The following is a 27,037-nucleotide window of genomic DNA, read 5'->3' on the forward strand; positions in this document are numbered from 1 at the left end:
TCAGTTTGAAGAGGCAGAAAACCTTTATTGTATTAAGGACAAAAAATCACAATTACGAGGGAATGAAACAGCTGAGTAAAAGATGCCCTCAAAACGACAGTGATACTTCAGTAGCCTTGGTACTTGGTATGAATTCTGCACCATTGTTCAACGTATGAGTAACGGATCCATTGCTCTGCAAAGTACCACTTGATGAGTTCACAACTCTCGAGAGTTCTTATCTGCATGTGTGCAATGCTATTTATCCTCTTGTATTGGCAAATTGGTCCTACACCATAGTCTTTCCTGTGTCTGTCTGGATGTGCTCACTTCAGAATAGGGAGTGATAGGTTGCAGCAGTATTCAGAGCACTGTGACTGGCTAGAATAGATTAGTCCATTCCGGACTATTTTCTAGCCTTTCACATAGTTTCGTAAACACTGTTTGTATACAATCAAAGTATTTATATCTATTTGTTTGATTTGGGATCATACTTTATCTAGGCATAAATCAAATTAAAAAAATTAAACAGATCATTGAAATGCGTTAAAAGTTTATATAGTGTGCTCCATTACCATAGCAATATTTAAAATTCACAGGTCTTATTTCTTCACCAATGCTTTGTTTTATGATGGTAAACAATTCTTTTTAAATGTTTTTCTGGTGATTGCGTTACACGTGACAACAACACTCAAAATATGCAGATTGTCAGACAATAATTTTAAGTTTGAAAAAAATAGGTGGATGCCATACAAGAATATAACATATTTGATTTGTGTGTGTGTGAAAATTTCAGTATCATCAATATTTGATAATCATGTTGTATCAAGGATGACAAAATTTGGGAAAAAGTCTTAAAAATGATTTTACAAATCAAATGTGTAAATTTTCATGAAAATATTCTGAGATTAAAGTTTTATACTCATCACAATAAAATGCACCATATCAAGGTTACATTCTGACCAAGATTACAATGTCAAAGTTACACTCTGATCCAGACAAGGTCAAACTCTGACCAAGACAAACTCTGATGAAAACACAGTGTTACCTGTCAACTTCTATCTTTTCCTAAGAAATGAATTTTCAGAAATCTTTAGTTATATCATCAATTTTTATTAACTGTTGGTGGTAGTGAACAAACCCTACTTCTTATCGAATTAATTTGCTAAAAAGAGAGACAGAGGTTGACTACAAAACAGGTATGTACACTTCAAAACAGATGTGCAGGTTCAGCAGGTTTCTTAGCATTAACCCTTTCACCCCCCTCAATTTCTCTCTCTAGAGGTCCAATTTTACAATTGGGATTGGTTCCAACCACGATGGTGAAAGGGTTAAATGGTTTAGCAACGCACTGCTTTCACAGTTTTATGAGTACGGCTAAAGAATGCTGGGTCCATTTTCTGTATTATTAATCACAGTTTGTCTAAGGGAGCTTTTTGTAACAAATGAATACAAACATACCCCCTAGCATAGTGTTGAACTTTACATAACATGGGCCCAGAGTTCTTCAGTATTGCAGAACTGGGTGACCATTCCATATCCCTCTCCTCCCCTAGAAAAAGAGGTCTGACCACACTCTAGAAGTACTACTAATAGGGTTGTTCCAAATGACGTCAAAATTGGGGAGGGGGATTGAAGCAAATCATGTTGGTACAGTGTTCACAAATTACTTTCAATGCAGAGTTGATGTCAGACAGAAAATGAAACCTTTGTGGACTGGTGTCATTTACCTCCACGTATTTCTCTTGAAACTTGCTCCCTTCTTCTCTACACCAACACTCATACACACCCACACATACTACCTACTACACCCTATCATCCCTCTATGCATGTGTGTAGATGCAACCAATCCAATTAAAACAATGGGGTAAGACCAATGGCAGGTGGTGAAATGGTTGATGGACAAAAAAAAATAGTACTGCATTTGGTTCTACTTAAAACTACAGTGCTGATTCAATTGAAATTCATTACTTTTGCTCTTTGTCAGTGCACATTAATAATGTTCTTGATTTCAAAATTTGAACTCGAGTTAAAAATCCAGTTTGATTTCTCAGTCTACTATTCATGATTATTGATAACTTTTCATTTTGTAATAAATAAAATGTTGACATTCTTCACAATGACGAAGGATAAAATGATACACAGCAAATAAAAAGGCACTAGTTTTTGCTATGGAAACAAAATAAGCTATGGCCAATCAACTTCGTCCATGTTAATACTTTGCATGAAACTGACCAATGAGAGGCTTTGTTTCACACATCCTGTTTAATCATTTGAATTGAATTAATGAATCAAAAATTGTCTTGTTCCTGAAGTCTGCTTGTCAAGTTAGTATCCCTGTCTCAGATTGGCTGTTCCCAGGAAATATGACAAGACTCTGTCGATGATGAATGCCATTGCCAAATCAGCAGCTATGACTTCTAGTAGTAGCATACGGAACTGTGAAAAGAAAAGTGACATTGAAATGTATAATATTTGACAAAATATTATATACCAGATTTTATTAATATATGTTGATTTTAATTACAATAACAGGGGCAAAATCATGATCTTGTAAAATGCAATAAAGGTGAAATTTTTAACAATTTTTACAACAAATGTTTTTTTTTAAATAGGTATTATCCAGCTTGTCAACATTGTTTGAATATTGTGAGCATTTTTATAGTTGATAACTGAATGAAAGATGATTAAATACAGTCAGGAATTCAATTGTTCAAACTATCACCTTTCATGAAAGACTTAAACAGGAACTTCCCTTATAAAAGCTGGATTATTGTAAATCTATGCAAAATATGTAAAAAAGCCCCGCTACTGATTGGACGTGACGTGTTTAGTCCAAGAACCCATAATTTTGCCATGTTTCAGGCGTTCATTGTCATTGAATCTTGCATATGATGTCTGTGAATATATAGTGACTAAACTTGAGTCAAAAATAAACTGAAAAAATGTTCCGTTTTTTGTCAGAGAACGCATGTTTCAAAATGTGTTCCCTGTACGACCATTTGACCCCTCTTTGCATATATCACGAAAGTGCCCATCATGATTATTCAAATTTATCATACGGTCAAAGCGATGCTATGAGAATTCAAAAACTCTCGCCCAGTGTATGCAAATTGCTGCGTCATCAGTAATCTCCCTGTTGTGCGCCCACAGTCCTGTAATATCCAGTTTAAAGATCATACTGTTTTCCTTGCAATGCTTCATCCTAGATAACTTTGTGGAGATCTGTGCTCTATATTCCATAGAACATTGTTTTGCAAAGGCTTAGTGTCAAACTGTAAATTCTAGACTTCTCATATGAACCAATCAAAAATGCAGTTATGAGATGGCAATGATGCAAGTTGAAAACTTTGACATCATCTGATGAGTTAATGTATTTTCAAAATTTTTTTTCGCAAGATAATGAACACTTACTTCATAAGGGAATTCCACAATTTCAAAATTAGCTGCAATGTCGGGCAGATAGCCAGAGACCAGAGCCACAACGGCGAGCATCGATATACCAACGCTGTACAGCATTGGTTTGTTCTCTGTAAGACTCTCCATAAAGGGGTGACCCTGCAGAATAGAAGACAAAAAAATTAAAACTTGATTTCACAGGCATTTCTCAGACTACAACAAACAATTAATAGTCGCGCCAGCGGCTTACCGACTACGCATGCACTTATTCATAATATACTATGCGAGTAATCGGAAGTGTACCCTTCTTTCGTGGGCGCCGCCATGGTTTTTTTTGAGTACTCGTAAATAACAAATACGAAACAAATTATTATTATATAACATGCCATTTATAAAATATACCTCTTTTATTAGCCAGTAAATGTTATTATGCACCTTGTCGCTGATACAGAATATCGTTGATATAGATAAAGGGAGAAAACAGTCGCGCATATGAACCGTGGCATACGCAAAGAATGCTGGGATTGAATTTTAGAAAAGCGCCTCCAGTGTCAATAATTAAATTCAAAAATTGCCAGTTTTTAGACGGAACGCTATAGTTTTCAGCTTGCAAGTGGAAGTTGGGCATTGCGGTTACCATCGCAATGATAATGATTGCATGATACGTTCCTTGTTTAACGCAATAGGCTGTTATCAATGTAAAACTTGCCAATTTTTGTCCAAAATTTTTACACGTTACAGAAAATCTATAGGCCTACCTGCACTGCTGCAGGGTTTGACGTCCGCGCGTGTACGTACGTGAACTGCTTTCATCAGAGGGAAACTGGGCATAGTTGTCATATATACGTTTATGAAGTAACAATTAATTACATTTTATCATGAATCAATACAAATAACATTGCCAATCTTAACCCCTGGCGCGACACCAAGGGCTGAGCCCTATATAATATTATCTCAGATACAATAAAGTCATTAATGAAGTCACAAATGACAATGCCACAGTATGAAATCTTGAGTCAGATTAATAAATTGTTATTAAAGAGGATTAAGAGTGAAATCCTCTTTCTACCAGGCTCCACAGACAAACCATAGAAATAAATACAACTTGGGAGAAAAAGTATTAAATGGAGTGCCTATTTATAAGAAACTCTTGTTTGTAAAGATGGGTGTTTTAGTTTTACAGGGACAAAGTCACTCTTTTTTGAGCTTTTTGCATGATTTCTGTTTGATATGAAAAGTACTTTGCGTTGTTCGACTTGTTGAAACATGCTAAAATACTGGTCTAATGCTAACAGCCTCAACTCTGTGTGGCCAGACAAGATTGAACATTCAGTGAAACATTTTATGGTCCGTACCACAAAATCAAGTTCAGTGTACAACTGTCTCCATGGATGGATGGATAGACATTCACTGTTACATAAAGTTTGGACGTCATGCAAGCTTTTGTAATGAAATCTTAATCGGCGGTGCCTTTCATATAGATAAGGATAGCAGCTTTCCCTTACATAGTAGCAATGTTTATTTGTCATAGGAAAGCAAGTCAGAATAAGAAAAATCCAATTTTTGTCCAGTGGTCACAAATAAAATAATCTGTTTGCATTCAGCAAAGTGGTAATTTTTGACGCTTTAGCAGTAATGTACAGTCATCATTTTGTACACAGTGATTTTATGCAAGTATTCCATGTCTTCTTGGCATCACAAAAAGGTCAAATAAGAGTGATGTTGTCATTTTAATATTACAGCATGTATACATGCAGAACTGTTCCAGTTTTCAGTGCATCATGGACGTATCTCACTCTGCACAGAGTGGTAACCACATTTCAAGTATATAGGACAATCACATTATCAAAGAAAGACAATATAATGATTCAATATAATGATTCAATTTTACAGGGCTGTGATTGAAAGTGTGTTAACTTTTTCAATCACTATTTGGTTTGGCTCCTTATCTCAGCAAGAGAAAGCACAATAAAATTGTTACTACTGCATCTAGGATTATTGGCACAGATTTACCCTCACTAAATAATATCTATCGGCAGCGTGTGGCTAACAGGGCCTCACACATCATCGATGACAGCACTCATCCAGCTCATGATTTATTTCAATTACTCCCCTCTGGACGGCGCTATCGTTTTAGCAATAGTTTTTATCCACGTGCTGTTCAAATACTTTCAGATCACAATTTTTAATTTGCAATTGTATTTTTTATTACCTGTATCCATTATCCATAAGATTTTATATTTTACTCATGCCTCCTTCGTATTACTTTTTTAAAGTGTTTTTAGTTATATGTAATATCTGATGTTGTGCTGTTTTGTGTGACGACAGCAAGACAATTTCCTAATGTATATGAATGTATATAATGGCAATAAAGTTATCTAATCTAATCTAATCTAATGTAATCTAATCATATCTTGCTTACACAGGACAATAACACAATCATATTGCCCTGGCATAGGGTAACAATAGAATCATATCTCATTTGCATAGGTAATGTTTCAATCACATCTCAGTTGTACAGGGCAAAAATTGAGTATAAACCTATTACATAGGGATACACGTTAATCCTATCATACTGATAAATCTAAGTACAAACACAATACCAAATTTTACTGAGGGTGATTTTATAATTATATTGCCTTGGCACAATTTAATAATAGAATGTCTCACTTCTCAGAGGGCGGTTATGCAATCATATCAGACCAGCACTGGGTGGGTGATAATGAATAATGTCTCATACTGGGTAATATTACCCCATTCTTCAACATGGTTTGGCCCATACCCATTGCTATCAATGGTGACTGTGGACCGCTTTACTGGGAAATGGGAGGGGGAGGGGTGTTTAAACAGGTTAAAGATGACTGATCTTACCTTGTAGTTCACAGCAAATGTGCAAACTTGTAATGATATGGAAATGATATAGACTGTGCTATTCAGAAGAGTTGGCTCAAAGTCCTTTTCTAAATCTACAAATTTCTCAGCCCTGAAATGAGAGAATGGACAATTATCTGAGAATGTTGATATGAACACCTGCTGTTCATTATTCAGTGTAACTGTGTTGTATTAAATATGTGTTACTGCACCAAACAAATTCTTCCTAAATTTGAAAACGAGCAACTTTAGTAATCCATTATTGATGACCAAATATTTGATCCACCGAAGCAGTCAGCTTATCAATAAAGAAGTGTGAATATATCCTTGCAAATTTGATCATATAGATGTCATGTACAGCAATGTACAACGTTCACATATACACCAACATGTGCTTGCACAAATACATATGTAAACTGCACAGATACCTGCATGTACCGGTACATGTGAATATTCATGCATACATGCATTGCTAGCCACCAACCTATCAATTGGTACTTAGAAGAAGAATTTCATATCTATATATGTATGTGTGTGTGTGCACGCACGCGCAAGAGTGTATGTAAGTGTATGTATGTATGTTTGAGGTGGGTGTGTAGGCATGTATGTATGTGTGTGAGTGTGTGGGTGTGTAACTGTATGTATGCATGAACATATATACGTATGTACATGTATACAAAAGTGGAAGTGTTATACTATGCACTTTTTCTATCTTACAGACGTACTACATACAAATATTACAATATGACTTACTTTGGCGATGATATACTATGAACTTCTCTTGTGAGGTACACTAGACACCAGAAATGTACGGCGAATTGTAAGAGAACTGTTAATATGGTATAGATGTTGAATATGTTGGGTAATGGACGACTCTTTGATAAAGTTTTCAAAGGCTGAAGGAAGAAAAACACAGGAAAGTAACGGATATGTATTCCTATTGTCAATATTGGATGTAACCATATGAATACAGTGACTTATACAGCAAACTTGTGTTAACATTTTTTTTCATTTTCTGTCAAAAAATCTTAATGTTCTATCAGGAAAACCATATAAAGATTATTAAAACATTTGGTTCAGAAAAACAACAAATGTAGACATACGTGCAAATAATTTGAGATACACACTTAGAAACTAACAAATGAGGACGTGTAGTGAGATAAGCTATTGCTAGATTAGTGGATAATCCAGAAAAACAAGACACCGTAAATCAGTCAGTGAAGATCACTTTCACTCACCTTTGACCTTGAAATGAATAAAAAGCACCCAGCCAATAGAAGACCTTGTAAAGTGGCCTGGCTATCACTGAATTTGACGCCATCTAGATACAATACACTCTGACTGTAGGCTAAGATCAAAGCATTTAGAGCTAGGATTTTGAACATCTGAAGAGTTGTAACCAGGGTGCATCGACCCTGCTTGATGATATGGCACACTGGAGGAAAGAAACAGACAAACAGAAGTTATGGTTATGGCCTGACGTGGCCCTTCAAATATGTTTCCAATTTTGAAAATCTTAACAATGTAGCCATCTTTCTCAGCGTCAAGAATTGCTTTTAACACAGAGTCTTCTGGAATTTGTATAAAACTGTCAAAAAATTTTAAAATAAAGAGTAGATGAGGGATAGTGGTCTAACTCAATCATGGGACATAATTATGACATTCTGCAAGGACTGGGATTCTCCAAAATCCCACTGTTCAAATTGTTCAAATGCTTACATATTTTATCACAATTCTAATGTATATAATGCTGGATCATTAAAGCATCTATACATGCAATCTTCATCTTCTTTCAACTACCACTTGAGAAGCGTCCTCTTCCAAGACATAGAATTTTACACCTAGATCAGCTGTCCCCAGAGTTGCAGTACTTGGTGGCACATGTTGCCTAGAAATTTCATCCTCTTCCAAGGTTTATATTTCTTCTAAAAATCTCTGGGATCATATTTGCTGCACTATGAGATAACACCTAAATAAACATCTTACCACACTGTACTGATGATGTCTTTGCTGTGAAAGGAGACGCAATGCTGGCATCACCGAGTCTGACGACTTGAGCTTGCTCCTGTTCTTCAATTTCCTTCAACATGTCATTAAGTCGTTTCTGTTGATAAATTGAAAGATACAAATCAAATCTGGCATCAATCTTTCTGGCTTCTATTTTTACATAAGAAGTAAATATTTATGCACAGAAGAGTAAACAGTTACTTCTGAACATATGATCCTTGACCTTTAACCCCTTACCTTAGTATTGGCTAGGTTCTCACCCCTAGCAACAGCCCTTGTCTTAGCAGCTCTACTGGCAGCCTTCCCAGAAGGCCCTGATGGGACCACCCTATCCGTTGGCGGGTTCTTGATTTCACCATCAACCGAGGAACCCTACAGGACAGAGCAGCAGAAGTGAAATTTGTGCAATGCATAAATAATGAGAGAAATTACTTCACAATGAATGCATTCCATATGCACTAAATGAATGTTGATGAGGAATATCTGATGAGCGTCAGAGCAATGGATTATTCTATCATTCAGTCTTATCAGCATTAGATACTTGGTTTTGAGTCAAGTTCAAGAGCAGGAAAATGGTCTCAAGTTTAGATGATTACCACAGCTACATGTAAGCCATGCATAGCAAATTTACGAATATTATTTCCTGGTTATAGATATTTTTTAACTTGTTCACCCCATTCCCAGTAAACAGGTCCAAAATCCCAATTGATGGCAATAGGGTTGGGCTAAACCATTGTGGTGAAAGGGTTAAAGAACTGATCATTTCATTTTAGACTATGATAATTCGAAACTCTAACTGTGATGTATTACCTCTTACAGGAAAAGCATACCACGTTCAGGTTGGCTAACTTTCTGTAAGCAAGGCTATTGTGGCAGAATTGTGTACAGCATCATTGCAATTCAATATTGGCTTGTTTGTTTATTTTGTTTATTGATTGTTTTAATAATAAGGCATCTGAGATAAGCTTGTTGCTACCATACCGAAAAGTGATCTTGTAATTCTTAAGGTCAATTTTTTTGCCCGCTGGGATATACCTGAGATATGAACTAGCCAGGAACAGAGAATGGAATCTTTATCTTTTTTTACCTCGTCTTTTGTCTTTTTTGTTTTCTTTTCCGGCAATCTTTCAGGGGCATTTGACAGTAAAGCCACTCCACAGTGTGCATGCTTCAGAGCTCCGACGTCATTGGTACCGTCTCCACACATCAGTGTGATGTAGCCAAGACCCTTCAGAGATGTGATGATAAATTCCTGTAAAAAAAACACACACAGAACAGCTATCGATACAACATTTGGTGTGCAAATTTGGGAGTTCTAAGGAATAAATAATTTTTTATGTACACACAATTTATTTTCAAGAGAAGAGCAAACAGAACTGAGTTTACTGTTTCTGAGATAATCTTTGACACTTTGAAATTGTCACTTTAAAATTTGAAAAATTTACCCAGGAAAACCTTGTCACTATGTTTTGGGTACTGTAGACATACTGACCGTGAAGTTTAACGTTACTTTAGAGGTTAGCTGATATATTAATAGGTGTTCATCGAACTATTTGATGTAAATGGTTGCTTGTGGTCTTCTTGTATCTCCTTTATTTTTTTCATTGTTAAGCTTCAAGCTTGATATGAACTGTCTGACATTGACTGATGCAATATTGTCGTACATAGAATGTTATCAAGAAAGCTATTAAAAATTTTACTGGCAAAGAATTATCATAAGTAATGATGTATGTAAACTACATGGAAAACCCAGGTTATACCTGCAGTGTTTATTTAAAAACCACATTTTGGCTACCATGATACAGTAATCAGTGTTGTAAATACATTTTATTCAGAAATATTACCTTTTGTTTGGGAGCAACTCTGGCAAAGACCCGGATCATGGGAAGTAGGGAATTCAGAAGGTTGATGCTGGCACTCTGCATTTGTGTTAGACCCTGTAGAAAGACATGTAGGAGAGGAATGGCCTTCGATCACCAAACTACAAAATTTGACATTGCACATACATGCTGTGTTGGCAATTTGAATACGACACATTTTGACAGATTGTTAAGGTAGAATGTACCTCAGGACAGATATACGGACTCCCAAATAGCCCTTGGAATGAGAAAAATTTCATTGCCTTAGCTTTTTTGAAAAATGAAAAGTTATTTTTCCCCATAGAGTTACCACAGGAATGGTGGCCACTTTGGATTTCAAATATCGGTAAATGTTGGGTGATTTGTTTCTTTAGTACCAGAGTTTGCATTATAGCCGCCGTCTTTTATTCTTGATTTTGAAAGAGAATGGTTAAAAGTTTGCATGGTGAAAGTTTGAGCAAAATTTTAAGTCATTAATTTTTGAGACGCGAACTCCCTTGAAGTACGGTAACAAACTGTATTACACATAGAACAAATAATGTTTCACTTAATGGACTGTTAAAAAATTTCCCTCTGACGGAAAAGACATGGCCAATTTTTATTGTTGGCAAGGAATGGTTTCTTGAATATAGTAATCCTGAAGGCAAGCATATGGCTACTAGTATTTTGGATTGCTTACCTCTCCTGTGACACACAGGTCATAGTCCTTGAAGAGTTCCTTGACCCCGCCGGGTGGAATCATGGGTAATGTAATGGTGTCGTCCACAGATTTCCAGTGCCAAAACGATTCTGATTTAACGAGAATTAGACATAAAGAAGTTTGAAAAATAAATTCTTCTGATACAAGCAACTTGTAATCATCATTGATGAATACAGTTTTAGGGATCACTGATTTAGTTTCTTGTCTGAGGAAGTCTAACTAATACTATCTCAGATGTCTGAAGTGTACAGGGATCTCCCTGACGTTTATTTTTCATGCAGTCAATTCTTTATACAGAATTCTAAATACATGTTAAATAATGGTTCTAAATGGCATGCAGGTGCCACATATCTCTTAAACTTTCTTTGCCAGAGTACTTGATCAAGTTTCACTAGATTGCCACATTTATTTTCTCACTGACACTGTTGACCCAAGCTCATTGAATTCAAAAGCTATGCCTGTGGGCGCATGGTGTTGAGCAGGCAGCCTCATGTCTAGCTAACTACAATGTAGTTAAGCCCATTAGCTCGTGCAGCTACTGTATGTAATTTTGATAAAGTGACAGTTAGGTGTTCCTTGTGGATGGGCTTTGGACGAAGATATTTTTAGTTACTCCTCTTTATCACAGGTGTTGACGGCCTCCCTGGCTATGCATACAGCTTCTCGCTAAGCCAGACTACTCAGTGTGCTGCAGTGTAGTTTGTACAAGGATGGTGACCCTTGACACACGTCATGGCACCTGCCATTTAGGGTGCGGTGGGTGCTATCCAACTGTGTATCATGTTTCATGCCAAACGAAAATATCTTGATGGGTTTGAGCTTATTTCAAATTCTGAATTTATCATCCTAGCTTTATAACTTCATCAGTTGCACACTTGCTAAAAAAAATAATTTGAAGCCATGAACGTGATATGCAATGATGCATTCATAACCATTGTGGGATTGCAATATCAGTGACTATGCTGTCAAGAATTTTATTCTTATCATACTGCAGTGGCACATACCTATCGGTGACCTGCATGCTACCACCTTTGACGGCCTGCAGCGTAAGCAGTAACTTATGTACAATACTGGCACCATAATTACAGTAACGCTGAGTGGCTAATTTCACCTTTCAACTTAAAACTTATTGGCTGCTCATGACTCTCTACTTGACACTGATTGGCTACTAACTTAACACTACTGTTGTTCTTTTTACTATTACTGGCTGATGCTGTCTCTCTACTCAGTTCCAACTGATAATATTTGCACAGTGGCTCCAGCTCTGAAAATAATACAGAGGACCGCTCTTACCTCTTTCGTCTGGAGGTGACAAAATGATTGTGGCTGATTTCCGTGTAAATTTCAGCTCCTTAGCGACATGACAAGCAGTCAATGGGTTGTCACCAGTTATCATGGTCACCTAGAGAACAACAAAATATCATGCTTATGGCTAACTTCCGGAGTAATTGAAAATATCACAGACTCTTTAGTTAAAGACTGTTGCAAGTCAAACGTATTTGTAAATACATTTGAACAACTACTACTTGTTTAATTTTCTTCAATAAATACAAAAATTTCCCCTTATATTTATACAGCTATTTTTTACCTCATTTAAATCGTTATTATTTGCAAAGTTCAACCTTGGAAAAAATTACAAAAATTAACAAAAAACTGTATGTTCTTGACACTGACTTGTTAGCAGAGTTCAAAGTTCTAAGAACAACTTCAAAGGAACAGAGCGCGATCTAACGATGTGAACACTAAAAACATATGATAATGTGGCTTATGTTTTAGGAATAGGTATGAAAAACTTACATGATGTGAAGAACTCTGAATTTCTCTGATGGCTGATTTGGAATCAATTTTCAAGGGACAGGAAATGATCACAAAACCAGCAAATGTCAACTCCGTCTCTACTTCCTCCCTGGCCAAGTCACGCAACTGAAAGTCAGAAAATAAATTACTATAAGTATATTCACATGGTTTTAGTGGCTTGGTTTATGTTATGAGGAAAGTTCTTAAATGAAAAATATCACCAAATTATCAGTATGACAAATGATCTGGTTGGCAGAATCATCATTGCATAACAAAAATAGAAAGGGAAATAATAAACAACTAAATTCCTAGACCTGATACAAGTAGCTTTTAACATATATTTAAAACAAACTGCTCCGTCTATCTACTCCCCTCTTTCAAGCTAATCTATGTGCAGTGATAACTTGAACAAAAGGGTATGTCATCTTTGATACCGTCTTTACTGACAATAGGAGACTTTTCTGTTCATAGTTAGTTCACTTTTCCCAAATTCTATCTAATGTACATGTAATTTCTCTGTAGGGAACATCGTCACTGTGTGCGTACCTGTGAGTTTGACAGTATTCCAAGTTTTCTGTATCCCAGAGCCAACACTCTGGCGCCCTGCCTTGACATCTCAAAGTGGACTTCATCGTAGTTCTCTGGTACTGACGTATACTAAAATGAAAATGGTAAAATGGTAAATTAAGCGGAACATTTTATATATTTCAACAAAATCTCATGACAATTGCACCGTATCCATGAAGGTTGAAGGTCTGGGCATAGACAGATAGCTTTTTGTTGTTGCATGCAGAGGGTAACGAAATTCGATATTACATAACTGAAAAATTTTGGAATAATTATCGGACTTGCTTTATAAAAATGGATAATTGTAATTGGAACTCAAAATATTTGCTGAAGCATTAATGGAAATTTCAGGAAGTTGAAAGTCTCACCATTGGTTTGAGAGTTTCCGGTGCTCCTTTGATGGTGGCGATGAAAGTGTTTTCAGTGGAACCGGCCTCCTGGTAAGATGCAATCACAGACATCCTTCTCAATGCGCTGGAAAAATGAAACCGCTGTACAATCTTCAGCGGCGGACTTCTCGTTTTACGTGGAATGACAACATCATCTGTAAAAAACATTCACGGCATTATAACATTCTTAGTTAGAACATTTCTGCACAATCGACCTTTCAATTCAACTCTAGCAAATTTTATTAGTTAGTTGGAGTAGCACTTTCTTCAGTACACAATAGTTTCTACATGTATATAGGCCAGAAAAATCTTATGAAACGCTTCGAATAAGCTGTATCTTTTTTGAGCATTTTAGAATTTTCACAGCAGTAAGCAGACATTTAATTTTGCTAAAAGAGACATCCTAACCACAATAAATTTTAAATTAGCGATTTGAAAGACTTGGGCAAAATTTGCAACAAAAGGGATCCTTAGTGCCTTGATGAGAACCAAGGTAGTGACCTAGGCCAACTTGCCAGTATTTGGTGTTGCCCAGGGATACGGTAATTCAAGGAGCCGCTCGAATAGCCTAGCTAAAAGGATAGTTTAAAGTAGTACCACCCATAGTAGATTTACTACATTGAGGTCTGTATGTCACACGTTCTCCAGACTGGAAAAAACAATTTTTCATACAAGCAGTAGGCTTGTGTTGCTTTTTTATGTACATATGTATTAATTTAATATTCAAACTTTTTATCGTCAAATATCAAATATCATGTACAGGATGTGGTTACACAACTGGAGTAAGTTCCTCAAGTTATACTGTTTACATAATTTATTTACTTGTGTTTTCAATAAACACTGTCTTCCATAAGCTCTTTGAAACAGCATTTAAAGGGAAGTGTATGTATTTTCACAAGCGAATACTGTCCAGCTGAATTACATTGATCCAAACTGAACTTACTTTTCGTGAGGTTCCAGTCAATGGCTGTTAGTGAGACTTTTTCCAGAGGGTCTCCAACCAATGTGTCATCCAGCTTGGCCAAGGCATGGCATGTCGCAATAACCTGGATGCTCTCTACTGGAGCATTGGGTGCCGGTACCAAACCCTCATTGTTCCTAAAAAGGAAAAATTATGCAAGCATTATTGAGGTGGAATGCACCTCGGGACAGGTATCCGGACTCTCAAACTTTCACACTATTCTTTTGGTCTACCACTTGTAGGGGCTAATATTTGAAGCTATAGGAGTAAATAAAGTCTTCATAGGTTTAGTTTTGTTAAAATCAGAAATTTTATTTTTACCCATAGAGCTAATACAGGGATGGCGGCCATTTTGAATTTCAAATATTGGTAAATATCAGGTAATTTTTTCTCTATTACCAAAATTTGTATGGTGACCCCTGATTTTTATTCTTGATTCTTAATGAGAATGGTTGAAGTTTGCTTAGGGAAAGTTTGAGCAAAAGTTCAAGATTTTCATTTTCAAGGCACAAACTACCTTACTTGCTTGAGTTTTTGTGGAGAGTGGTACCAGGGTATATTGTGCTGGGAATGTCCCCAGTCATGTCATCCGGATATCTGTTGGCATATAAAAACAATTGCTTTGGAGGACACCAGAAATAGTATAAGGGTTGCTAAAATACATTTACAGTAACTTCAAACCTCAGTAGATACACTGACTGATGTTCAGATCCTATCATTTGAGAGGGGCAGTTTAATATTGATACACCAGAAGCATGCCATGTGACTTGATTGGAAAATGAGGGGTTGTTTCATACGTTTGATTGGTTTGTGGCTCAATAATTGGCCAATGTATTTCTTTATCACAATTCTCACCATTGAGGTTGCGAGAGGTTGCTGATTTCAAGTTCAAGGCCATTTGAGGGTAACTCGGTATACTTACTCTAATCCAGCAATGCCCTTACACACCAGATTGTCTGTGGTCAGTGTTCCAGTCTTGTCAAAACAGCAGATCTCTACTTTACCAGCAAATGGAATACGGAATGGCTCTGTGCAATACACACCTGTTGATATACAAATATTAAAGAGTATGCTGACTACTTCTTCAAATAACGCCCACAATACAGAACTTTTCACAATCTGAGATCTATCTCTGATTCATCAGGTCTGCCACAGCGTAGCATAACTTTCAAGGTTTGCAGTGATACTTGTTTTGTAACGATTGAATATGTTTTTTTTTATTTACCAATCAATTTTTTGTAGAAAGGCATACAAATATACAGTTGATGAAATTTGAACATTTCATAAAATAAATAAACAAACAAACATAAATAAAATAAATAAATAATATAAAACACATATGAAAACATACATAAATACAGAAATACATGATGTGTAGACATAAACATACAAACATTCTTACATACACTACAGACATACACAAAAATCTCTAACTTCTGTCTTTTACATCTATGTATATAGCTCCCACTAACATAGGGCAACTGGGAGCTGAACAACCGATGAAATCATGTGCCTTTTGATCAAATTTTGGGACTTTGGTTCAATGTCTGTTTAACTATAAGGTCCAATGGAGAACATTTGCAAGTCAGCAACGTTGTAAGCAAACATCTGTCTGATCACTTACCTAACTTTGTCAGAGCCAGCAGAGATGAGTTGACGGCTAATGACAATTCAATGGGCAGTTCTGGTGGCACCACCGATGTCAGGATCAATGTACACTCTAAAAATAACTTGTAACGATTTCTCTCAGGATCTTCCGTTCCTAATCAAAGTAGAGAGGATAAAAAAAAAATAAATCACAAAACCATAATGAATGTTTAGATCAGAGATTTTCCTTGAAAGTAAGAATTTCGGTAAATTAACAAACAGACTATCCTTCTTTGTTCAATTTTCTGACGCATCAGTTTTTTACCATCATAGAATATTTCCTCAGATGCAAAATGTGAAAATGTTGGCATATCTACACTGAATGTTATCTCGATTCTCTCAGCCATACCACAGAGAAAAATTGGTCATACCAAACCATGACACTAGCCTTGGATACTTTGTATGGTATTCTACACCTGCAAACTACAGCTAAATTGTGGTGATGTGATCAGGTGACAAATAACATACACGTGCCAAAACATTGGCCCAATCCTCTGCATGTTAGTATTTGGCTTGTCCTCGGGTGCCCTTTCCACAAATAAGATGAAACATAAACAGGCAACATAACCCCCTAGGGTAATGCTGCATTGTAATACCGTCTACTATGATCATGGCATTCTACAGTCTTGCTGCCATGTTCATGTGCAAATACGTTTAAAGTTTGAAAACACCGGTGTCCAGACCTACCTTTGATCCAAACGTAACTTGCAGCAGCGACTGCAAAGACTAGCAGAAACAAGATAAACATGAACGTTTCCAGATTGTTTGCCGTCACTCTCTTCACACCATACATTATTGTACTCAGAAGTTTACCCTGAAAAATACAACATCCAACTTGACCTTCATTTTTTTAATTGGAGAAAGTACATTGTCAAAAACTGCTCTAAAGGCTTGGAGTTGATGCTCAATTAGCAAGCATTTTATCTCTAATGTAATTCAAGCTTGATCGCTTGTTCTACCAGACGTGTGATATTTCTAGATGGCTTATTTCTGATCCTCAACTACTTTCTGCAGTGAGGGTCAGATTGAACAGTTTGTTTAGGACCTGGGTTAGAGTTGGTTTTAAGTCTTCCTAAAAGAATCCATGTGGACCTCAGTTAGACAAAGTTAGTCTGTATATGAAAGGGGTTTATTTGATATGAAAAACATAGGGTCTGATTATGAGGTCACAGTTGCTGTTAATTGCGTGGGCCCTGAACCAGGGACCATTGAAAATGATCATACGTGGTCCAAAGAGAGTATTATTTTTGGCCTTGGCTTTAAGTTCTGGTCAAATTGTTTGTGTTTGAACAAGGTTTCTTACAAGACTTTTGAAGTGCCATTTGTAGCTCAGTTTCCAGGAATACAGAACAAGTCAAGTTTTGTATGACAGTGAGGCATGTGAACAGTTGAACTGAAATCAGTGATATTGAGCACGTCTCATCAGTGTAGATTTGGCTTTGTCCTGTCTTGTGAGGTAGTGCCCTGCTAAATGCTGCACCTAGGCAATCCTGCTTGTCTTGGAGGGAAAACTACATACAAGTTCCTACCTGTGATGTGTTGAATCCAGTTTTCAAAACATATGCAATGCATCCATTATCAGAAGCTGTAGACAAAATGAAAAACATTTTGAAACACCATGGAATTCTGGGATGCCCCTATGTGTGAATGACACCAATAAACTCAGCAGAAGTCCTGACAATCATTGTAAAGAAAATCAACAGTCTTTGCGCATTATTTTGAATCTGTCTTCCCTCTCTATAAATGGTATGATCTGTCTGACCATGGAGAATACCTGGGCTGCTGTATTGTAGAAGGATTGCTGGGGTGATGTTTGAGAGTTGGGAGGGTTCTATCCTGCCTTACCTTTGAGTCCCGGTGCTGTCTTACTCGGTGGAGTGTGCTGCACGACCTTTGTGCCACCACTGATGACGTGTAATCTTGCATCTATGTCTAGATTCAGTACTCTGTCATGATCTAGGGTTTCTATCGGCTCCTGGAATCAGAGAATAAACACTGGCTGTACATACTGATGAAAAAGTGAATTCTCTCTAAATGGGAACCTGCAGAAACTGAAAACCTGTGTAAACCGAATGCTTTCTGGTTTCTGCCCTCAAGCAACCTAGTCATCTGGGCTCTACATAGGTTTCTGCCCTCAAGCAACCTAGTCATTTGGGCTCTATACAGGTTTTTGCCCCCAGGTAACCTAGCCATTTGGGCTCTACACAGGTTTCTGCCCTCAAGCAACCTAGTCATTTGGGCTCTATACAGGCTTCTGCCCTCAAGCAACCTTGTCATTTGGGCTCTACACAGGTTTCTGCCCCTAAACAACCCAGTCATTTGGGCTCTATACAAGTTTCTGCCCTCATGAAACCTAGTTGTTCAGGCTGTATATAAGTTTCTGCCCTCAGGCAGCCTACAAACATTGTGTAGACCAAGCAATGTAATATACCAGTTTTTCATCTATGGAACAGAATTGAGGTATGTTACTAACTTAAGTTATTTCAAAAATGACAAGTTGGGAGCTCTGGAGACACAAATAAGACATGCAAATCTCGCTTGTTCAATTTCTGACTCCCTAGTTCATCATGACTGCCTACCTTCATTTGAGGCACTGCCTCACCGGTCAGCATGGATTCATCCACTATGCAAGGCCCACGCAAGAGCAGCATATCGCATGGCACTGGGTTATCTGTCTGGCTCCTGCCAATGGAGACAATGTCACCGGGTACCAACTCATCGGTCATAATGGGCCGCCACTTCCGGTTGCGATACACCTGTCGAGCAAAAAAAGTTTAAATATTTACGGGTCAGTCACAATCAGGTGTGCTAGACGATTTTCATTCGTTATGGACATATATCTGCTATTCAACTGATATTATATTGCTTATTTGTTTCTAATAAATAGTAATAGTTGTATCTAACTTGGTCACATAAAGAAATATTGCATTTATTGTGCAGGTTTGGTTGTACATCCACAAAAATGCCTTTAAAAACTGTAAAAAGTAGCGTTATGCTGTTTCACTTCAAAATGTACATAATTTCAAAATGTTTTTTGGAACACAGTGTTAAAATTGTGGAATTTTTAGCTTACATATGTTATTGCAGAATACCTAATCTTTCTTTCACAAGTTATTTCATGTGATTATGTGCATCGGAACAGAAACTGTGGTATTTTTACCAAAACTGTAACATCGTTATGTTTTGTGTGTTTTGTGACCATAAGTACATATACCTTTAGTTTATATGTAGAAAAATGGGTAAAATATTGTAATATTGAATTTAATTCCAACCTCAACATCCATGGCAAGCATTTTATACACCAAAATTAAAATAAATTGCATATTGTATTGTTTTGTAAATAAATGAAAATGGAGATCGTTGTGGTCGGAATTTCTTGTAGCGTCCGTGACAAACTCATATCTTAAGGACAACAGGACTTATAAAAGATCTGATGTCACAGGCCTAAGTGTCAATAGGTGCCTACCTTAAATAAACAAATTATATAATTACTGTCCCTTGCATTCACTATTAATATTCCTAAAATATGGAAATGTAGCATCCGTGACGGTGTAGCGTCCGTGACGGTGTTTACTACATAGTCATAATTAATAACTATTTAAAACATTTTAAAGCAGTTAATCCACTGAAACATATAAATACTAGTGTGTATTGTGTGTACATACATGGAGTTGGGTTACAAAATGTCTTCAAGGCATGAAATTGTAAATTTGCACAAAATTGATTTTTTAAAAAGTAATAAAACACTCAAAAAGTTATGTTGAGCCTCAATTGTAACACTTAGATGGTGTTTTTTAAGAATGCAGTAATTATATTGAATATGTTATTAGACTTCTAGTGAAAAGACAATGAATTCTGTGCTGTATATGCATTTATTATTGTGTATTCCATTTCAAGTCATTATGTCACGGATGCTACAATAAAATGCAAACATTGTTTTTCAGATTATAAGCCAATCTAAATGTGAAATAACCATCACATTTTATTGTTTTGTTATCACATTTTGAATTTTAAAAAATCAAGGGGGTAAGAAATGACATTTGTGTTAACTCTGTCTCCACCACTTTCACATATTATGAAGGCAGAGAGTACGAACGTAAAGTCGGCGTCATCCTCATCCTCATCCTCATCCTCAGGTGACCTTTCTAGCTGACGCTAAAATGACGCTACTCAGCATCAGCTTCAGCGTCGTATCCAAAGATTGCGGAGGATACGCTACCCGATGATGGATAAATGATAAAATTCGCCCATAACTTAAGAAAATAACAACTCCATTCTTTCTCAACTTTCTTTTGAATCCTAAAACTGGTTCGCAGGTAATATTTTATCGTTAGAATATCTCATATGGACTAGTTTTTTGGAAATGTTCGTAATTTTCAGTCCATGGATCCGCGGATGTGTTTGTTGGTATCCTCTTAACTCTTGCGTTAAGATTTTCCAAAAATTGGTGCAAAAAAGGTATACATGGTCCGAAATGTGTAAAAATCGCCACCATGAGAGGTGATATGAAAGCCCTAATTATTCAAAGGACATATAAAACAATTAACCTGTATAACTATGACTTGAGGCCTGAAAAGTCAAGGTATTATACATATAACCTTTGAACTTTAAGGAAATTAAGGGCTAAGAATGTTGCGTTATAACTACAACGTGAGAAACAGGTATTGAGAGGAGAGGTATTAACTAAATTTTGTGAAATGCAAATACCACTGTGTTTTAATTAACATTTACAGTGATATGAAACTTGGAGCACATTTTTAAAGTGTTTTTACACTTATCATTCCATCAGACGCATTCGGGAATAATCAGATCTGAAGCCGGTGAAGCTAACGCTGTAGCGTCATCCTCATCCTCATCCTCATTTTCGCGTGACCTCTGAGGCTGAGGGATGAGTATGACGCCAACTTTACGCTCATCAGAGAGTACAGATATATTATAGAACAGAGGTCAAAGGTTGGCAGACTACGTCTCTGATCTCCAGCCTCACCTAGGTGTGTGTGCGCCCCATCCTGACAGGTGTTAGAACAGATGCAAGCCATTTGGATTTCTTGGGTGGTGTGTCAGATACATTGTAGCAAATTTTATTGTGGGACCACAGGTCAAAGTTTAACAACCTGTCGCTCTAGCCTGATCTAGGTGTCTAGTTTTATCTTGGTTTTACACTTTAAGTAAGGCACAAGCAATGTTAACTTCTGTGTTTTTTGACGTATTGAAAGTTTATTACTGGTATAGACATTTTTCACATACTCCAACTGATTTTTGCAGTAGTCGCCATAGCTTTCTTGTTCAATTTAAAGAAATTGTCAATGTTTTGACACAATTTTCACAATTTAAATGTTTGATAGAGAAAGGTTTTGGAGAAAAGAGAAAGAAAAAACCAGATTGTTGATTGCTTTTTATATTTCAAATTGACCTAACTTTCAAATTTGATTTTGGTAGCGTCCGTGACAAAATTACATGTCATACTAAACAGAAAATATTTTAGAAAGAAATTCATTTGATTTAACTGAATGGTATTAATATTGTCGCTATAGCATGGTTAATTCATGGCAATAAAACTTTTAAGTACAGCATACCAGCGGAAGGACATAGAGAAGTTGAAAGTCCTATTAAAAAATATGATCAATATTGTTGTATTTCTCACTAAACTTGAGGTTGTGTTATTCATGGAAAAATTAAGTAAATCATACCAAGTATAGCTTATTTTAATGCCAATATGCATCTTTTATATTGTAATAACATAAGAAAGCATTAACAATCATTGTTTAAAATTTTATTATGACATTTGTGTTTCATGTTCAACATTTCTGTAGCGTCCGTGACAGTGCGTCGACCATATAAAACAATGTGCACTGTGGTAAAACTAATGACATTTGCTTCACCAAATTTCAGGAAGATATGCCCCATACCATAACCTTTCAACATATTATTTAACTGGACAGTTATCATGAACTTGAAATTTTGACCTAAGTGACACACTCTAGCGCACCCTGATTGTGACTGACCCGTTATCATTCTACCACTTTCGGAGCAACGTACACATTGAACAATCCATTGAATATGATACAGATGCACTTTGCGTTCCTCTAGCTTGAAAATATCATGTCTACTCTCTACATGCCTATTTTCAAGTAAATTGCAATTACAGAATTAACCCTTTCACCACCATGGTTTGACCCAGATCAATTGTTATCGACGGTGAGAGTGGCCTTGTTTACAGGGAATTGGGGTGAAAAGGTTTAACTTAAACTTGTTGTGAATAGTTGACAAAAGACTAAGTTAGAATTCAATGAAATATTTAGCATACTAAGTTTATATATAGTTAGTTACTTGGGGGGAGCATTATGTTAATCAGCTGATGGGCATAAACCCCCCGTGTTGATGATAATTTTCAGTACATCACTTTCCACACTGATGCTCACTATGCTATCACTAACCACTTAAGTAAAGGACTCACGTTGATAAAGTACGGCTTTTGTCCCATCTTGCGCACTTCTTGCAAGTTACGGAGTTGCTGCTTGACCAGCGTGGCCTCAAACATGACCAGCATCATGAGAGTGAAGACGCTGTAGTACCAGTACTCGTCAAGGCACCACAGGGCCACACAGAAGACTTGAAACACGAAGAACGGAGCTGTAGCTCTCTCTTGAAATAGCTCTGCAAACTCAGGAATCTCCATGACAACCCTGTTCAACACAGAACAGACATGAAAATTTGGAACGTACTATACCAACAGGAATTATTTTATGGATGAAAATCATAACAGTAAGTTTATGGAATGAAGTTATCAACAAAAAATCTTGAAAATTATCATTGACTTGGGGGTTATAAAACCTTTTAACTTAGTGGAGTAGAAGGATAAATGCTTAATCCTTTGAATGCTGTAATTTTTCCACCAAAATTTTAGTGCAACATTTTACCAATTATTATGAATTTTTCTGTAAATTTTTTTGATAATTTTGGACCAGATGGACATCCTGTTTTATTGGCTACAGTTTTTTATCAAAATTTTGGCAAAAATCTGAAAAAAAATGGACTGGAGTATATGTTATAAAGGCGACAAAAATTGACTTCGGTGCTCAAAGGGTTAACAAATCTTGATGGCTAGGTAGTTGCTTCTATGAGGTAATAAGTTTCCTTTTGCATGATTTTCATCTCGTTTTTGCCCAATCTTTATTAATAAATTACAATCATTGATGCTGTTTTTTTGTGCGTCTGAGTTCTCCATAATTTCTTTGATAGTTGCGATGGTCCAAAATTTCATCCACAAAAAGTTTGAAATGTGATTCTCTAAAAAATATTGTGGTTTTAAAGAAACAGAAGAGGAATAAAAATCTTGTGAAATCTCTGATGACTTACTGGTTATTCCCGTACAATTTTGAAGCTTTACTGACAGCGACTTCATCTTGGTAGCCCTTCCAGTGTTGATAGTATTCCATGGAATGGTCCACTGGAAAGTGAACGGGAACAAAGCGCTTCTTCTCCTCTGCATCATAAATGTACTTTGTCTTTTGGAAGGTGAACCAAATGTCTAACGTTGGCTTGTCCGCATTCTGTTTCATAGGTGGTATATTGGAGAAGACAAAAAAGTGAATGGTTGAAAAGTATTACAAATGAAACTATCATAGAAACAGGATACATTATGGCACTGTTGTGTTTTCCATAGCTTGGAAGAACAGAGGGGCAGCCACGTTACATGACCATACATAAGTTGCATATTCTTTTGTTGTCAAAATGCATTCGTTTTGTAAGTTTATTAACATATGAACAGACTGCTCCAAAAACAGAGGGGTGGCCCGTCCGTCAAGATCCCCTTGTGGAAAACCCTGACTATGCACTCTTGATAACTGAGGTTTTGTAGTTAGTACATCTTTGCACAAATAAAACTTTAATATTAAGTATGCTGTTGATTAATCAGGGATAGAAAATTAAGGGGTCCATTATGCATATTTCTTTAATGAGTTAATCTCATTCACTCAAAATTTACAAAATGTTGAAGTCCACAATGTTTCCAACCTTGACCTTCAACTTCAACTTCAAAATGGTTGAAAATGTCTTTATCATTCATCAAAATCTACAGTATTACAGGAACACGACTGAACAGTCACCTCCCAGGTATGGGTAATGCTTGAAGCCCATCTATCAGGCAGATATTAAAAAATGCTTGCAATGTCTTGATCAAACTTCATCCCTTCATTTAGGGGAAGGCTGTTCCAGATACCAGAATAGAGAAAACCATAGACCCATAGTGTACTACACTTTGTGCAATTTAACTTTGTTGTTATACCACTGATGTATTTGTTTTTAATTTTTTGAAACAACATGTTTCTCATTCAAGCTCATTGATTTCATGGCATATATCATATGATGCCACAATGTGAGTAACTACATGTTATAGTTTTCAATGCGGCTGGTTGGGATTCAAAAGTTTTTCGCTCATGCCACTTCTTTTTGATTGTTGACCATCTTGCTAGATAGTCAATTCCTTGTGATGATCTCTGCTTTAACCTGTTAACCCCCGATTCCAAGTTAACTGATCCACAATTGCAATTGATAACAATAGGGTTGGACCAAACCATGGCAGTGAAAGGGTTAAACTCACCTCATCATGATGCAATTTCACCAATGCAGGGAAACCATTGTTTGCAGTCGGCACAACTTTTACCAGAGAAGCTTGATGTGGGTCCTTTTCCTGCATTTGAAATATTTACATCACAATACATAAACAGTCATGGATTAGCTCTATGACCTTGACACACATAAAAAAACTGCTTCTATCAACATGCTACCTTTCACTAGAGTTGAGATCACACTGTTCTAAAATTGATGATAAAGTCAAAACCTTCAATGCCATAGATTGTACTGTCTATACTGGGAACCTATCTGTACACAGCTCAATATTTTGTCTCTCTTTTTTTATGCAATCTAATTCTAGCAGACAGTGTTGCCCACTCTGTAAATGGTAAAATAAGTGAATGGTTGTATGACCACATTTACGCTAACAATAGACTGAAATTGTTTTCCATCTTAAAGGGACAAAGTCGCCCATTTTTTCTTGAATTTTGTTTGATACTACTTATATTGTTTGACATGTTGAAAGATACTGATTGAATGGGTGACCAGGCATATATTTGGCCCCGGTTTTAGACACGATATATGAAACCATCGTGAAAATGAATTAATGGTCATGACCAATTCATTTTCGCCATGGTTTCATTTAATTTGTCTAAAATCGGGGTCGAATATATGTATGGTCACCCATTTATTCAGTATCTTTCAGCATGTCAATCAATATAAGTAGTATCTCGTATCAAACAAAATTCATGAAAAAACGGGCGACTTTGTCCCTAGCTAACTTTTGCAACTCTTCCACTATGTTACCTCTATGTTTGGTTAGCCAAGAAGACAGAATTTGAAACCTGTGTACGATAATCATAACTCAAATAAATCAAATAAATTAACTGCTGGTACCTAATTGGTACTGAGGGAACAAGATTATTTTTGACAAAGAAATATGATGTACAAGTATGTATGTACAGCATTTATTCAGGGCTGTAAAACAAGAAAGCCAACGGTATTGCATTCCTTTCCCTTACATGATGTAACAGTATGTTTTCTCAGGATCAGTAAATCAACATCATCACTGACTGTAGGGAGGTATATCATGACCTTTCACAGTGGCACACTGCCAGTTATACATGTGAGGGTATGACCTGTGCACATGATATCTATAGATAAATATGCTCAGACTATGTAATTATATGCATGAAAACATTCACATAAAAGAGGAATTTTTGCATTTCACTTTTACTAGTGCAAAAATTGATTTACAGGAGTGGTCATGTATCTGTGGAAATATAACAACATGGTAATTTGAGGCAACAAGGTCAAAACTACAAATCTTGCTTTAATCGCTGTGATTCTGTAAACTTTATTTTTTTATTGTAAACTTAATGAAGTGAAAAAATACTCCATTTTTCATACATTTTCGTCTTTTCCCCAGATATATGTTCACTCTTTATATCTATAAATCAATCCTATTTCACAACTACTGTAGATTAATCAATTGAATGTACGTCAACTTCGGCGTAGTACATCCCGCTGTTTAATAGGTCGAAGGTCAACATACCGGCATATTTCTCCATAGTACGGGAGCAATTATTTTTCTTACGAAACAATTCGTTCGTCAATTCAACGCGAATAACGTTACCCTGTGGAAATCATCAATGAAAATGGAGTAGCGGAAAACATATTTTCATCGATGGACTTAGTACTAATTGTGATTATCACCAGCCACCAGTGGTGGTACTGCACTGCCACGACACTACACGGATAGTCCATACCGGACGTGTAACTCAAGTCCAAGTCTATATAAAATACTGTGAAAAAGAAAAATAAGTGCACTGAGAATCGCTTGAGGTGAAAGTAAGGTACTTTTTTGAGGATCGATATCCTACCAACTTACCGTACTGCAAGTAACGGCACATTTCACATGCACCGACCAATGGCAAAACAGACACACAAGAATCTGTACCAGGCCGATGGCAACAACGGCGATCACGCCGGCCTCGAAGTATTCGGTCACACCATAGACGACGAACCAAAAGTAAAGCCAAAGCGTGTAGAGGATGATAAAGGGAAAAACATATCCGTGAAGGAGAATATGCCGCGGATTGTACAAAGAAACACTTTGGATCTCCTCATTCATGGGCGCCGCCATGTTGGAATTAACACCCGACCCTCCAAGTTAGTTAAAATTTGTGCAGCCACAGTGCTTGGTTTCAGAATAATGTTTTACAAAATCACACAACTTTTGACAAAAGCAAAGACTTTCACTAAATTGTATAGAAAGACAAAATTT

General features: G+C 36.6%; 1 protein-coding gene across 1 annotated transcript; it reads right to left on the reverse strand.

The window, feature by feature from the left end:
* On the reverse strand, positions 1-26,921 carry LOC139114081 (endoplasmic reticulum transmembrane helix translocase-like). The gene is made up of 25 exons (XM_070675589.1): positions 26,642-26,921; positions 24,779-24,868; positions 23,536-23,729; positions 22,634-22,862; positions 18,756-18,932; positions 18,022-18,151; positions 17,706-17,761; positions 16,864-16,990; positions 16,154-16,291; positions 15,452-15,572; positions 14,512-14,666; positions 13,548-13,723; positions 13,159-13,269; positions 12,613-12,738; positions 12,109-12,217; positions 10,795-10,904; positions 10,101-10,193; positions 9,344-9,508; positions 8,494-8,628; positions 8,236-8,353; positions 7,488-7,684; positions 7,003-7,145; positions 6,250-6,361; positions 3,394-3,537; positions 1-2,418 (listed from the first exon to the last, which is right to left on the reverse strand). Exons 1-25 carry the CDS (start codon positions 26,894-26,896, stop codon positions 2,308-2,310), a joined length of 3,522 nt encoding a protein of 1,173 aa, XP_070531690.1. The 5' UTR covers positions 26,897-26,921; the 3' UTR covers positions 1-2,307.
* Between the last annotated feature and the right edge of the window lie 116 nt (positions 26,922-27,037).

The sequence above is a fragment of the Ptychodera flava genome, chromosome 16, assembly GCF_041260155.1.
Source record: "Ptychodera flava strain L36383 chromosome 16, AS_Pfla_20210202, whole genome shotgun sequence".
NCBI lineage: Eukaryota > Metazoa > Hemichordata > Enteropneusta > Ptychoderidae > Ptychodera > Ptychodera flava.

Excerpts from the sequence above, each read along its gene's own strand:
- LOC139114081 (XM_070675589.1), bottom strand. The coding sequence starts at position 26,896 with ATGGCGGCGCCCATGAATGAGGAGATCCAAAGTGTTTCTTTGTACAAT. Across the intron at positions 23,730-24,778 it reads TGAAATTGCATCATGATGAG|AATGCGGACAAGCCAACGTT; the intron begins GTGAGTTTAACC and ends CCTATGAAACAG. Across the intron at positions 6,362-7,002 it reads CATAGTATATCATCGCCAAA|GGCTGAGAAATTTGTAGATT; the intron begins GTAAGTCATATT and ends CTCTCATTTCAG.